At 48.8% G+C, this 13,703-nt stretch overlaps 5 protein-coding genes across 5 annotated transcripts; 3 read left to right on the top strand and 2 right to left on the bottom strand.

Annotated features, from left to right (window-relative positions):
- Window positions 1-590: 590 nt before the first annotated feature.
- On the bottom strand, window positions 591-1,466 carry M437DRAFT_64822 (DUF602-domain-containing protein; the record flags this gene model as incomplete). The annotated part of the gene is made up of 1 exon (XM_041024485.1): window positions 591-1,466. One exon carries the CDS (start codon window positions 1,464-1,466, stop codon window positions 591-593), a length of 876 nt encoding a protein of 291 aa, XP_040881294.1.
- Window positions 1,467-1,770: 304 nt separating this feature from the next.
- On the top strand, window positions 1,771-3,976 carry M437DRAFT_83211 (ABC1-domain-containing protein; the record flags this gene model as incomplete). The annotated part of the gene is made up of 3 exons (XM_041027891.1): window positions 1,771-2,346; window positions 2,396-3,729; window positions 3,799-3,976. The coding sequence occupies 3 exons, from the start codon at window positions 1,771-1,773 to the stop codon at window positions 3,974-3,976; spliced, it is 2,088 nt and encodes a 695-aa protein (XP_040881293.1).
- Window positions 3,977-4,669: 693 nt separating this feature from the next.
- Window positions 4,670-6,325, top strand: M437DRAFT_64820 (uncharacterized protein; the record flags this gene model as incomplete). Its single annotated transcript, XM_041024484.1, has 7 exons — window positions 4,670-4,730; window positions 4,800-4,811; window positions 4,968-5,020; window positions 5,054-5,152; window positions 5,378-5,703; window positions 5,739-5,856; window positions 6,008-6,325. 7 exons carry the CDS (start codon window positions 4,670-4,672, stop codon window positions 6,323-6,325), a joined length of 987 nt encoding a protein of 328 aa, XP_040881292.1.
- A 788-nt stretch (window positions 6,326-7,113) lies between these two features.
- On the bottom strand, window positions 7,114-7,803 carry M437DRAFT_64819 (uncharacterized protein; the record flags this gene model as incomplete). Its single annotated transcript, XM_041024483.1, has 1 exon — window positions 7,114-7,803. One exon carries the CDS (start codon window positions 7,801-7,803, stop codon window positions 7,114-7,116), a length of 690 nt encoding a protein of 229 aa, XP_040881291.1.
- Window positions 7,804-13,242: 5,439 nt separating this feature from the next.
- Window positions 13,243-13,698, top strand: M437DRAFT_64818 (uncharacterized protein; the record flags this gene model as incomplete). The annotated part of the gene is made up of 1 exon (XM_041024482.1): window positions 13,243-13,698. One exon carries the CDS (start codon window positions 13,243-13,245, stop codon window positions 13,696-13,698), a length of 456 nt encoding a protein of 151 aa, XP_040881290.1.
- Between the last annotated feature and the right edge of the window lie 5 nt (window positions 13,699-13,703).

Here is a 13,703-nt window from a genome sequence, read left to right as displayed (position 1 = left end):
AGAGGGAAAGATATCCGCGAACAGGCGCAAGGAAAAGGTGTTTTAGAAAATTCAATATATACCCACATGTCAAGTTTGTTACAAAGCAGATCCGTTCAATATGCATGTGCAGTTTCTTAAGGGTCAGGTACAAGAATGTAAGGTGTTTAGGTTCTTTTTGAGAGCAGATTTGATGCTTTCAATGATTTCCCTAGCAAGCAATTCGATTTACATGCCGCTATTGCTCTACATATCTACAATAAGCCAATGTTTGTCTAGGCTGGTTCTCAAGATAGCACAGGCTCGCTGCTCTCAATCCATCGAGTGTGGCTTCCCTCTTGGGATTTGCTGATGCTGCTGCAGCAAGCTTGTGATGATACGTTTTCGAGACGACGTTATCGGATGATTTAGATCCAAAGATAAGAGCTCGATCCACAATCGCCCATAATAAGGCGTATGTCGATCCTGAATCGAGATAAGAATGCCAGACATGACAAACATAGTGTGTTGGGCGATACGGCTGGTGCGATCGGCTAGATAGGCATTGACAGCTGGGCGCAGATTGTGGCGTTTTGGTATAGATTGAGGCAAGCTCAAGATCAAGGAAGTTTTCACCTCTTTGCGCCTGCCGGGATATCATAGCCTCTTGTCATGAAGTCTGCGCTCTTGCCTAGTGGCTTGCTCTGATCTCTGGACGAGAACAGCGTCTTGAGGTTGTCATTCTGAGTTCTTCTTTTCTTGGCTTCCTGCTCTTGAAGGACCTTGGCTGTCAGAGCAGCAGTTGAAGAGTTGTTGATGTTATTGGCATCTTTCTTGTCGGTAACGGGTACCAGAGCAGGAGCCTCGTCGGCCTCTTCACGCTTCTTGCGCTTCTTTGATTCTTTTGCAGCTTTCTTTAAAGAATGGGCAAGACCCTTTTCCTTCAAAGTCTTGACGCGTAGACTTAGGCGAGCAATGTCTTCGGGAGTGGTGGGCAAGATGGGGATAATGTCATTGGAGGCATACTCTTGATCGCAAGTGACGCAACGCTCTCCGGAGACTTCTTTGATGGCAGTGGCAGAGAAGGCGTGGCCACAGGGAACAAGGTAGACGGCCTTTTCGCCAGGGCCGAGACGGTCGCCGGTTACGGGACACTTCCAGGCGTTTTTCGCAACTTTTCCAGCGTTTGTGTCGACATCAAACTTGACTTCTACAACGTCTTTTAGACTCTTGACTGAACCTTGAAGGACAGTGTCGGCGTCGGCCTTTGTGGTGGTGACATCGTCGGAGGGCAGTAGATACTCGATGATGGATTCTTTGTTATACAATTTGCCATTCGAATCGGATACGATGGGCGGTGAGAGGGGTTTGCGGGAGATAGGATCGGTAGACCAGCCATATTCTTGTCGTTCGTGTTGCGATTGCTTGATCTCGGTGGTGGTGGGGTCGCGGGCGGCTTCTTTGACCAGCTCGCGTCTCGTGGGAATACTGCCACCGTCGTTGCCCATTGCTCTTGTCGCGGGCTGAGTGAGAGAAAAGTGATGTATTGATAAAAGTCGAATGTCTGATCAGATTAGGCAAGGAAAGTGGGACGGGTGGGCTTTGAAGCCGTTGCCGACCTGGGCAGGCACTGGCTTGGACTTGCATGTGATGGGCCATGACGTTGACATGGACATCGGATTGGCACTTATCGACGAGGCGGCAGCGACTCGACCACAATCACCATGACCTTGACATTGACACGAACGTAGACGACACAGGACATGGATACTCGGACGATACGATAGCTGCTTACTCAAATCAGGTATCAGCATGAGCGCCCCACTGCTCTTTGGGCGCACCTGCGCGAAACACGCCTTCCAAAACCAACATAACGCCCTTCCCTTCTTCAGATCCCAGGCCACTCGCTCCTTCACATTTACTGCCAGAACATATAATCGCCCTCGATTCTTTCAAAATGCTCGTCAATTCTTCAGAAGTCCGCCTCCACCAGTCAAAGGTGGCTCTCTCTGCCTCGCCGCCCTCTCGCCCGCTGCTTTCGTATCTCTGAGCGAGAACGACGAGTCAGACGATGGCTTGACAGGCGAGCAACAGATGCTCGAAGCTTCGAGGAAAGAGCTGGCCGAGCAAGTCCCTCGCTGGGTTGGAGGCTCAAAATCTCTCCGTAAAGGTCTCTGGAGATTCCTCGATACTTGGATCATTGAACCTATTGCCACTGGCTTCAGATTACTACATCTAATCTTCATCTTTGTTCCTGTCATTGTGACGGTCCCTGTCATCTGGTTCGGCCAAAGGCAACCCGAAAGAGATAATGAGAGGTCAGGAACACTCTGGTGGTATGCTTTCTTGGTTAATAGCATGGAGAGAGCCGGTGCTGCTTTCATCAAGGTAATCAAGTGTGCTGCAGAATCTTCATTCCATACTGACCGATATCCAGCTCGGCCAATGGGCTGCTTCCAGAACAGACATCTTCCCAACCCAGATGTGCGCCATCATGTCTGCTCTCCACTCCAATGCTCCTGCCCATTCGCTACGTCACACTAAGAAGACCATCGAGCGAGCGTTCGGCATGCGTTTCGAAGACATATTTGACGAGTTTGATGAAAAGCCACTGGGTGTTGGCGCCATAGCACAGGTTTACAAAGCAAGACTGAAGTCTGATATTGCTGTCACCGAAGACCTCGACCCTCACAACTCTGACACTTATCGCGAAAAGATCAAGAGAGGTGTTGATATTACATTGAAGAGTACTCCCCAAAGAACGCCCTCGAAATACGTTGCTATCAAGGTCCTTCATCCTAAGATCGAGCGCGTTGTGCGCAGAGACCTGAAGATCATGGGTTTCATGGCTTCAATCATCAATCTGATTCCTACCATGGAATGGCTTTCTTTTCCTGACGAGGTTGAACAGTTTGGCGAAATGATGCGTTTGCAGCTTGATCTTCGTATCGAGGCCGCCAACTTGACCATCTTCCGAAAGAACTTCCGCAACCGCACCACCGCTTGGTTCCCTTACCCATACACTCAGTACACTTCTCGTCAGGTTTTAGTTGAAGAGTTTGCTCAGGGTATCCCTCTCGAGGACTTTTTGCAAAACGGTGGTGGTGTCTTCCAGAAGGAAATCGCAGACGAAGGTCTTGATGCCTTCCTTCACATGCTCTTGATCGACAATTTCATCCACGCCGATCTGCATCCTGGAAACATCATGGTTCGCTTCTACAAACCCGCTCAGATCGACGTCAAGGGTAGCTTCTTCAGCCGACCAAAGCCTGATCCCAAGCAATCGACCGACGTAACCGAAGAAGTTCTTGGTCGTCTAAGGCCGCACAGGAAGTCAAAGGAGGACTGGGCTCAGACATTAGATCAGCTTGATCACGAAGGCTACCGTCCCCAACTCATCTTCATCGACACTGGTCTAGTGACTGAGCTGAACGGCATCAATCGTCGTAATTTCCTTGACCTCTTCAAGGCTGTCGCCGAGTTCGATGGTTACAAAGCGGGACATCTGATGGTGGAGCGTTGTCGCCAACCGTCTGCCGTCATCGACAAAGAGGTCTTTGCTCTTCGTATGCAACATCTGGTCTTAGGCGTCAAGAGCCGCACTTTTGCTCTTGGAAACATCAAGATTGGCGACATCTTGAATGAAGTATTGAGTATGGTCCGCGGTCACCACGTCAGACTCGAAGGCGATTTTGTCAACGTAGTATTGAGTATCCTCCTTCTTGAAGGCATCGGCCGCAGCCTAAATCCTGACTTGGACTTGTTCTCTGGGTTCGTAGACATTGGATCTTCATTACTTTTTGAGGATTGGTAAGCTGACTCGTTACTTTCTTTCTGCAGGGCTCTTCCCATCTTGAGGCAATTGGGTACCTCTGGAGGTGCAGGCAGTATGCTCAAAGGAGGTGATCTCTCGATGATCAAGGTGTGGGCTGGCCTCGAGGCGAGAAAGTTCATGCAGGCTAGTATCGAGAGTGTTGAGTCGTTGGTCGCTCATGATCAGTTGTCTCCCAATATATAAAAGGGGCGAAATACATCTTCTCTTTTTCTTCTTTTCATAAGAGACCGAAGTAGTAGCAAGCTTCATTCGCATGTTGTCTGCATGTGGAAGCTAAGACACCGAGAAGTGTAACTCGTTTGGCTCAATCAAATGGCTCGATACCAGATTTCCTGCAGCGTACATGTGTCTGGCCTTTGAAAGAGACATGTCTGGAAACTTTCTTACTATCCGAGTCAAGGTCGTATGCGTCTGCATCATGCGTCTCGACAGGCTACCAACTCGATTAAGCACCTTTGGCTCGTTTCACAGTTCGCCAATGATGCCACCACCGTGCGGAAACAGGTCAATGTATCTGGATAGCTAATGACCATCTCCACAGCAGCCAACTCGAGGTTAAAACTCATGTTGTTCTTCAAGTACTTTGGTATGCAGTAGGTGCATCTGAGATCGTGTCTGAAACCCATCGTAGATACTGGCCCGGTGTCGTTGTCTCTATTTCGTGATTTCAAGAGTCCTACGACGTTTCACGTGGTCGGGCGCCAATGGGGAGTTTGGAGAGCCGAACTGAGATGTTATTGTGATGGGTATAACTGACAACTGCTGATCGCTCCTTCCATCGTCTTTTGCTTGTCTGGCGGCTCTTTTCTTGGTGTTGACCTCTGCAGTATCTGCTCTTGACGATGCTAAGACCTCAAGCTGTATAGAAATCGAACGATGAGTATTGGAATCCTGCATCAGATCGTCTGCCTTGTGACGGACCTCGCAACACTGTGCCGTGTGTTTTACAAACACTGCTTTGCGGATAGGGAATGGTAATCGATGTCGTGGACTACCTTGTTCTCAGTCTTCATCGCACGTAAGCTTTCCAACAAACACCAAGGATTCGGAGGTGTCAAGTTGCAAATAACATTTGATAGTAGAGAGGAAACTGCTCATCGTTCATGCAAACAACCATTTCCTAGATTCAGAACAGTCGTTTTTCAACTATCCTGCTGATCTGATGTTGGTGTAGATACAACTTTCCAACGTACAGTAGCTTTTTGTGGGTCTCAGGCAGCAGACCAAGTAAGAGATCATACGCAAGGTACGTAGCTACAGGCAACCTGCTTACTGGTGGTCGCACCCTCAAGGAGGTCAGACCAAAACATCCCGGAAGTAGAAAACGTGGGCGGAGCTAAAGTCCTTGGGTGGTGTCACGTAAGACCGCAAGTTCCAACATTCTTCAGCCCTGCGAACGAGGCACACAGCCACAAGGGGGGCTTCAGCTGATCCATGCAGGAACCTAGCAAGATCGTGTGGAGAGCATCGCAAGCATCTGTTCACCGCTTGCGCCCAATCTGACGGGATGGCAAGGCAAGCACGAGCATCTCCCAAATTTACGGATTTGGTGTTCGGTGTCACTGCTGATCGAAGAAGATTTAGGTGGTGCTGGTACCAGATGAGTCACAAAGAGAGCTTGTATCCATCCATCCGCTGACAGCATGTGTAAAACAGTATGGTTCAAAGGATGGATGCATGGATGTTGTTATCTCCGCCGAAGAGCTACGAAATCCTCCGAAGGAAGACAGACACGCGGGGTTCTGCATGCCAGGCACCGAGTTCGCTGCGAGCAAGGCTGCTGCTGGCATGCATAATCTCCGCAGTGCCTGCGCTGCCCATCAGCGGGCAGTGCGGACACAGCGGAGGAAGGATTCAAAGGTCATGTGTTGTGCTCACTCAGTCCACATCGCCGGGTCTCGGACGAACCGGTGAGAGATGGTAGAGTGTGTTGTTCTGTTGGTAGTCTTGGTGGGCCCGCTAGCTGTTTGGTCGACAATTACTACGCAAGGACAGAGGAACCTCTTGCTGGCATCTGCAATCACACACCGCAAAGCAAAAAGCAGACAGCCAACAAGGGGACGGTAAGCGAAAAGACTGGTACAAAGCAACACCTGGCTAGGCAACCTGAAAAAGCTGTACCGCTGGGAGGCAGGGTGGGCCGAGATTTGATGCTGGTATTGTTGGCCGATGCTTTCTCTTCTATGCCAAGTTTCTCTTTCTTTTCTGTTCAAGAGAGACGCAAACACAAACAGAAAGCACAAGCCCTTGGCGGTTTCATACCAGACCCTTGTCAAAAGAGAAAAGATCGAAAAAAGCCAAGAGATATACGAGACACGATACGAGCGGATCCGAACTCTGCGCTCGGCAAAGCTGAATCGGAAGCTCCGAGTGCCGACAACAGCCTTTTTCGCTTGCGAGTCGCAACCGAGTCGTTCGTTGCATGGTCAAAAGGGTCAAAAGACTGCAAGAGCCAAGACGGACTCGGAGCAAGAACCATATGTAGCAAGAGGTCGCGAAGAAATATCAAACGGCGAGTATGATTTCGCGTGACAACCATCTGTACCAGTCAAACACCGTGCGCATGCTCTAGAAAGAAGGGAAGGGAAGAAAAAAAAAACTGTTCTATCCTCGCTTCCAACGCATTCTTTGCACGGCTTCTTTGCGGAGACATCGATTACAACATCAATATTGCGAGATATGTCAGCCAAAAAGAAAAAGCGCGAGCCCTGTCTTTGTCTTGATAAGCACGCAAAAAAAAAACAGATCCTTTGCAAATTCTTTTGCCTTCTCTCGGCGCTGGGTCGGACAGAGTAAAGATTGACAGAGACGATCTTGTCTATCGCATCTTCTGTGGTGTGGAGGATAGTTTTTTGATGACGCCAGAAAGGCAAGAAAAAGTTTAAGCTCGGCGACCTGCATCCTCGGAAACCCGGCTCCGGTCACAAGCGAGGTTAAGGCGGACATTTGAGGAAGCATCCTGTAGGAGCCTGATCTACTCGGCGATTAGTGCTCGTGGTCAGTGTAAGCGATAAGTGGAAATAAGGCAGACAAAACAATCAGAAAGCACATTGATCACAAGAAAGGGAGAGAGGTGTGAAGGTTGAAGATGGTTATGATTAGAGAGGCAACTAAAGCCTGTAGATAAGAAAGAGGAGCTCATAGCTCAACTCAAGTAAAAGAAGAGATGTTTCCGGTTTCCCCCCAAAGAAAGATCATCATAAAAACGCCGTGGCTTCAAGCCGGGATATCCTAGTCGTGATGCCATGAAAATTTGTAAGAGATGAGAACAAGAATCGCTTGAACGCTGGACAAGATAGACGAAGAAGAGTGAAGAGCGTCTAGTAGGCGCTGATCATTGGTGATTGCCGTTGCGTCAAGACAATGTTGTCGCCAAGGTAATCTGAGTGGTCCATCTTGTTCAGGTATGGTGTTGTCTTGATAGGTTGAGCGTGTTGTGATTCCTGAAGGTCCATTGATTCTTGTGTAGGTGATGGTGGCATAGACTCATCTTCTGAGTCTGAGTCGCCGTGGACAAGCTCTGGTGGGTGAGAGTCCACTCTGGTAAGAGCGTGCTCTTCGTCGTACTCGTAGTCCTCCTCGAACTCGTCATCATCGACCTCGACAGTTGAGACAGAGTATGCTGATGGTGTTGCGTGGACAAAGTCGTCGGCCTCGTCGTAGAATGAGTCCTCGTCGTCACTCTCCTCATCAGATGAGTCCTCCTCAAGTTCCTCGACGATAGAGTCAATCCATTGAACATGGTGAGTAGCAGGGTCGGGCTTGTTAGCCTTGATAGACTCGTTGAACCAGGCCTCTTGCTCCCTCTCTGCATCCTGGAGTTCGATCATAAGAGTGTCAAGAAGGTTGGCGTGGCCAACAAGGAGTCTGAGGTTGTGGTCTGCACGCGAGGCCTCGCGGCCAAGCTTGCTCCTCGCAGTGGAGGCAATGTAGTATGTTTGTGTGAGAGACATTCTTTGTTTCTTTGCTGGTGATGCGGCAGATCCAGGGAAGTATGATTGTGTCGACATGTTGTTTATATAAAAATGGTGATCTAATAGATGAGTCAGTTTGGTGATTACCAAATCTGTCGCAATGGTTACTCACAGCCAATGAGAGGCGAGTGGCTGATGGTGTTAAAAGGCAATCAGATAGTATTGCTATCCAGTGATGATCAAAGCCTGGGGAAGATAATCCCTCTATGTTTATAGTAGTTGATGTTCAATTGTTCGCTGGTTGTGATTGTGATGAAACAAAAAGCTACTGTCAGCCGGACATCGATGGGAGTTATAATACCAGTGCTCAGGCACCCAGAGTCGGGTCTCAAGGGCTTTGTCATTCCGGAAGGTAGACGTTTTCCCTTCCGTTCATGATCTGAACTCTAATCCAACCGTCGCCGGGCGCAGGAAAGAAGACACCGCCGACCGCTCCGCCTCGGATTTAGAATCGACCTGCAGGATCATGCCGCAAAAGCCGTGTACAAGTCATGACATGAGTAATCTGACCCAGCCAATCGCATCTGTTCCTCACACATACTGTGAGCAATGCTGAGCAAGCAGCCTCTGTGACTCTTCCACAGCTGCCTCAGATGAGGAATCAATTGTCAGCGACATGCTAAACAGTATTGTTAATCGTCGCATCATCCATTGTAATCAGTTGCAACCATTGAGGGCATTTCTGTTCTGGACCCCTGCCAGAATTGAGCAATGGAGCGTTGATCAGGCGTGAAGCAATAGCCTTACTTTCCCATATCGTGAGTATCGCAACGAAGCCATGCTTTCCTATTCGCAAGCACTACTGGCGTTTTGGCCTAGACCGACCAGGGCCTGTAACAAAATTGACAATCTCGCGAGCGCATCCGGCGACTGTCGCAACGGTGGCTCGGACCTTACAAGCAGTTCTTCTGACCGCAACCAAGACCTTCACAGCAACAACAGGCCGCCGCACTCGGACCTTTGTGTCGCCGTATTCGCGAGCGTACCGTTTCGGCGTTTCCTGCTTCTCTGCAGCCAAGCAGTCGGTGAGTTGTTGCGCCGCTGCGATCGGACCCTTTTCTCTTTGACTTTCGTGGAGAAAAGCAGAGAAAGGTGCCCTTGTTTCACGGAGCCTTTTCTGTCCGTATGCATAGCAGATCACATCAGCGTCACTGCCGCAGTAGCCGGAAGACGTCAAATCCGAGTAATGGTCGTCTATGTCGCAATCATACCATTCTTCCACTTCACTTTTGACGTGTACAGGACGATATCCATATCATTCTTCATCATACAACTTCGACTTCTTGATGTCTAGAACCAATACTGATCTGAATCAACAGTAGTCAAGGGGCTTGAGTTATGCACGGCTATGGCTTGGCTCAAATCCACTTACAGTGTTAAACTCCAAGTTTGGCAGCCGTGGCTGACTGTTTGCCTAGTTGGGCTCCCCCACAAAGACGAAAGCGTTCTTGGTCTTCTGCTTTCAAGACAAGGCGCAGTGATCAATCAAAGACAGGGGCGCAGTCTAGCCTGCAACTCCTTTGACCTTTGATTGATACTCAATCTGAAGCTCAACACCTGGCCACACGATCAATACGCATCGGCTTGCGGACGGTTGCTGCCCGCTAGTTTTCTTACACAAACAGCCAAGGGCCAAGGTGCCAACATATCCAAGCTGTATACACTTCCGCCAAGGCTTCGCACACTTCGATCTGCGTACCACATCTGCTTCCAGCAGATCGCTTGCGAATTTTGTCGAAGTCGTCGGCGCGAAGTACCAGCTGAATGATGCCACGAGCTCACCACCAACGACCTTGCGAGATCATTGAGACACCTCTACTGTATCTGCCTTCCCCGAACTGATATCGACAGATCCTCAAGACTCTTCTACTCACTGCACAACTCAACAATGTCCTTCTGTACCATGTACAGCAACGCTACGATGACCGTCAAGTTACGTTGATGGCGCCTGGCGCAACTAACATTGGCCGTTGAAACGGTCATGCAAGAAGATCACAGTGCACTCTTTTCAAAACTTGTATCTCAAAAAATGGTATAGACTCCCTGTCACGAAGACGATGCGACGACGATCTGGAAGACGATTGCTCGAGACGAATGTTTTCTGTCACTATCGACCAATGCTCGAGATACATGTTCTCTGGATCTCAATCTGCAGCATTACAACAACCCGCTAGTTTCTGCAAAGCGACTTTCGATTCACACGATGCTGTATATTCAACAGCTGACCAGTTCTGGTTGTTTTGTCACGTATCGATTGTTGCGCCTACCGAACATTCTGCACATGAGCCAAGTTGGCATTCAACGATACCAGTCACCGTTATCACGATAATGTGCGGCCGTTTTACCAAGATTGGACTTCATCGGTACTGAGTTCAGCCAAGCTCCGACAGCAAGAATCTCGCATCCTGAGCGCAAGGAAGACTAGTTGATGGCGCAAAACGTTCACATTGTCGTCCTTTAGGGAATTTCGAACCCCGAACCTATAGATGCGATCGGTATATGTTCCGACCGACATTGCAAACATGGTCAAAAGCTTTGGTTTCTGCCTCCCGTCAGAGACCGCTGAGTGTCTCATATCAATCTTAGCAGACGTTTGCCATAAGCATAATGCTTGGCAATATTGTATCGGACTTCTGCGATTACTATGATCACCACGATCGCCTGTACACACACGATCTTGCGAATCACTTTGTCTCTCTTGAATATCACAGATGCTCTGCGAGGACAACGTGTACCAGCAAAAGTATCCGGCGCTATCTTAAGTACTGAATATCGATATCCACAGTATATTCTTGCCTCCATCGCCAATGCTTAAGGCTCGATGCCGACAGGAGTAAAGTATGCTCATAGGAATCTGCGATTACACTTCTGTCATCTCTCTCGCAGTACTGACAGGCTGGTATACGTTCATTCCGCCATGTCACGTAGGAACGATATGGGGTTGTGAGACACGCTCGAATCTGGACTTGCTCGGTGTATACATACACAAGATCCGGGACGTTGAGGGTTCATCCTATCCTTGACATGGCCGAACAACAGTCAAGCGCTCGGTCTAATGCCTACTGGTTACCAGTCATCTGGCCATTAACGACTCTTCAAGCCCTCAAGTGTTTGATCTGTCACAATATCGGTTACAACTCTGCTACTCCTACGGGGTCTTGCTGACCGGCCGTTTTACAACAACGCTCGGCAGAATATGATCCGAATTCAGCCCAAGCGCTCGCCGGTTTTAGGAAGAGGCGTACACTCGAGCAATCCCTATTGCCTCCGAGTCTTATTCTGAACCAAGCGTCCGTGGTCTCGATGCTTCTGAATGAACTCCTGGAGGAACGACACTACGATTGGACATCGAAGACACGTTAGCTTATTGTCTAGTCGGTTCGGACCAATACTCGCAAGATCTCCCAATATGCAATCCAATCTGGCTCGCCCTGATAACATACCATGGTATAGCAATCTCGATCTCAGCCTCGATAGTCGTGTTGTCGCCATTTACGGCTTGCAGAAGCAGTGTTCTGAAGGATTGAAACTGGAATCAAGCAATGCATCCAAGTACTAGCGAGCAAGACCGAGAGGTAGCAATTCGCGGACGATTTCTTCTTTCTGCGAATTGCTTAATGGAACATTCTAACAGAGGTTAAGTACAGGGACGAGTTTTGCTTGGCAACGCAACAACTGGTATGTCTTCTCTTTTCTATTGTTGTCACGGTCACGCAGAGTTCAAGGTAGGTCATGGTTTGTCGCCTTGCACCACAAGAGTACAACTCTGTATTTCCAGCAAGAACGAGACGGGTAGTGTGAAGTCAAGGATCAGAACTTTATTAATGTTCCCCAGCGGCCTTGGACCATACTCGTTATACTTCATATGTAGCTACCAGTCGGGATCTGCTAGGTAGATGTTTCTTGCACGTCGTCTTCGCTACTTTCTCGCTTCAGTAGATTTCTTTGCGGTAGGAAAGGTGTCATTTGAAGGTGCACAGATCCAGAAAGATGTTCAACATAGACCACATCTCTAGTGGAGGATCCCGGTCGAGTCGTCAAGATCACCTAGTTGCATATACAGCTCTCGCTTCTAAGTTCAAGACTAGCAGCATCCCGGCAGCATCAATGCTCAAGCATCAGGGTCCCTGACAGCAACTATCGCGGCAACAACATCCGAAGCTCTTTCCTCGGAACAACTCTAAACACTCTCTTGACTTGTTTAGCCGTCCGAAAAGCAAGCATTATCTATCGCTAACTATTATCGCCATTGCCTCGGCGTTGTAGCGCGACATCCTCGGGCCACAGGCACAAATTGCCGTCTGTCATTGACAGCGTTCCGTCACTTGATCAAGTGATCTGCATGGTCTCGACAGCTCACAAGAGTCAATGCCATGTTGGCGAGCATCTGGTGATGCGTGGAGTTTGTGGTAAGGGAAAAGTGGCGGCCGAGGTTCGGACGTGCTTCGTGCTTGGGCTGACGAGCATATGACCCTGGCATGAGTATACTGATGCTTGTCGACAATGATCGAAGGGCCCTGACATACAAGTTTCTGTCATTGTCGTTGGTATAGTAGCTACTATTAACAAACGAGAATCGTGACAAGCATGTTGCTATTTTGTGATGTCCGTGGAAGGATATTCGGAAAGCATTATATTGTCAAGCTTGAGTCAAGCGAAGATATGTCAACCCTAAATGCTCCGCTACTGTCGAGTAGTCAATCAAGCGAATACTATTCTGATGTATATCTGCTATCTCTTGTTGGAGCAGAGGTGGTCATGAGTCCATTATTTTTTCAGAGCCATGAGTTTCGTTCCTCATGACTGAGCCACGAAGGAATTTGATTGCATAGTGCATCTGGCATTCACCAGGAAAGACAAAGAAAGAGGACCAGACACCAAAGAGTGGATCTTCGGCTCCGAATAACAAATTCGCTGGCTCGGTAGTCTAGATGAATTTGAGGCAACCTGATGCGTCACTCGCAAATACCAGTCGTGTAGCATCACCAGACACAACAAGGACTATTTTGAGTCATGGCTGCTTGTCTGCTGCCTGCACATGCACTTACACTCTTGTGCTTAGTGACAGCTCAATACAGAGAAGTATGGAACACTGTCACAAATCGCCTGAACCTAATTATCATGATGCGTAAGGTCTCGGCTACCTAGATAAGGAGCACTAGCGATGCAAGTGCGTCGAACTCTTAGGAGCTCTCACTGTCCGCCGTGACACCCACATCGAGGACGAGAACGGCGTCCATGACCGAAGATAATTTAGTGCTCATCTTTTCTGAGGGTTCATGCGATTGGTGAGATTGCCTTGCAACCACGCAGATAAAAGCTTATTGGAGAAAGAGCTCGGGTGAGCATACAGAGAAAGAACCCGGAGTCAATATTAAGAGCGGACGTGGGCAATGAAGGGTCTCGAAGTCCGGCTGTCAGTGGTTGTCAGCATTGTGTATCTTACCCGTGAATATATATCAGCTGCTCTTTGATATGATTGCGACAAAGAACGTGACCAGTCGAGGTAGCTCACATCTGTCGATTCTGATATCCTGCACAAAGCCTAAACCAGATAGACGTCTTAGCAAGGGCAGTGCACTGGCGAATAACGGGTCAACTTCCGTACCGGCGTGCTGTCAATGTGTCGGCAGACAGGCAAGTGGGCCTATGCAGCAAACAGTGCTTGAAACGTTGACCATTAAAGTCGTGGGTATGAACGAGGTATATCGTTTCGCCATAAGCACCTCGAGTTGGCAGGAGAGCACGAATGCTTTCTGCGTTGTCAAGAGCGAGACAATCAAGCAGAAAGTTAAACATCATGGCAGTATAGATATAAGCCAGAAGTCTGCCGCAAAGCAAGCGGAGGCCTCTGATCCGAATGATCACCCAGATAGCATTCCGAAGACCGGCGAGGGTACTAAGAGAAGCATTCTGCGTGAAGACCATTGAGTGGA

This window comes from Aureobasidium melanogenum (genome assembly GCF_000721775.1).
Source record: "Aureobasidium melanogenum CBS 110374 unplaced genomic scaffold scaffold_6, whole genome shotgun sequence".
Taxonomy (NCBI): Eukaryota; Fungi; Ascomycota; class Dothideomycetes; order Dothideales; family Saccotheciaceae; genus Aureobasidium; species Aureobasidium melanogenum.
The sequence above is the reverse complement of the archived record's forward strand: the minus strand, read 5'-3'. Positions and strand labels throughout refer to the sequence as shown.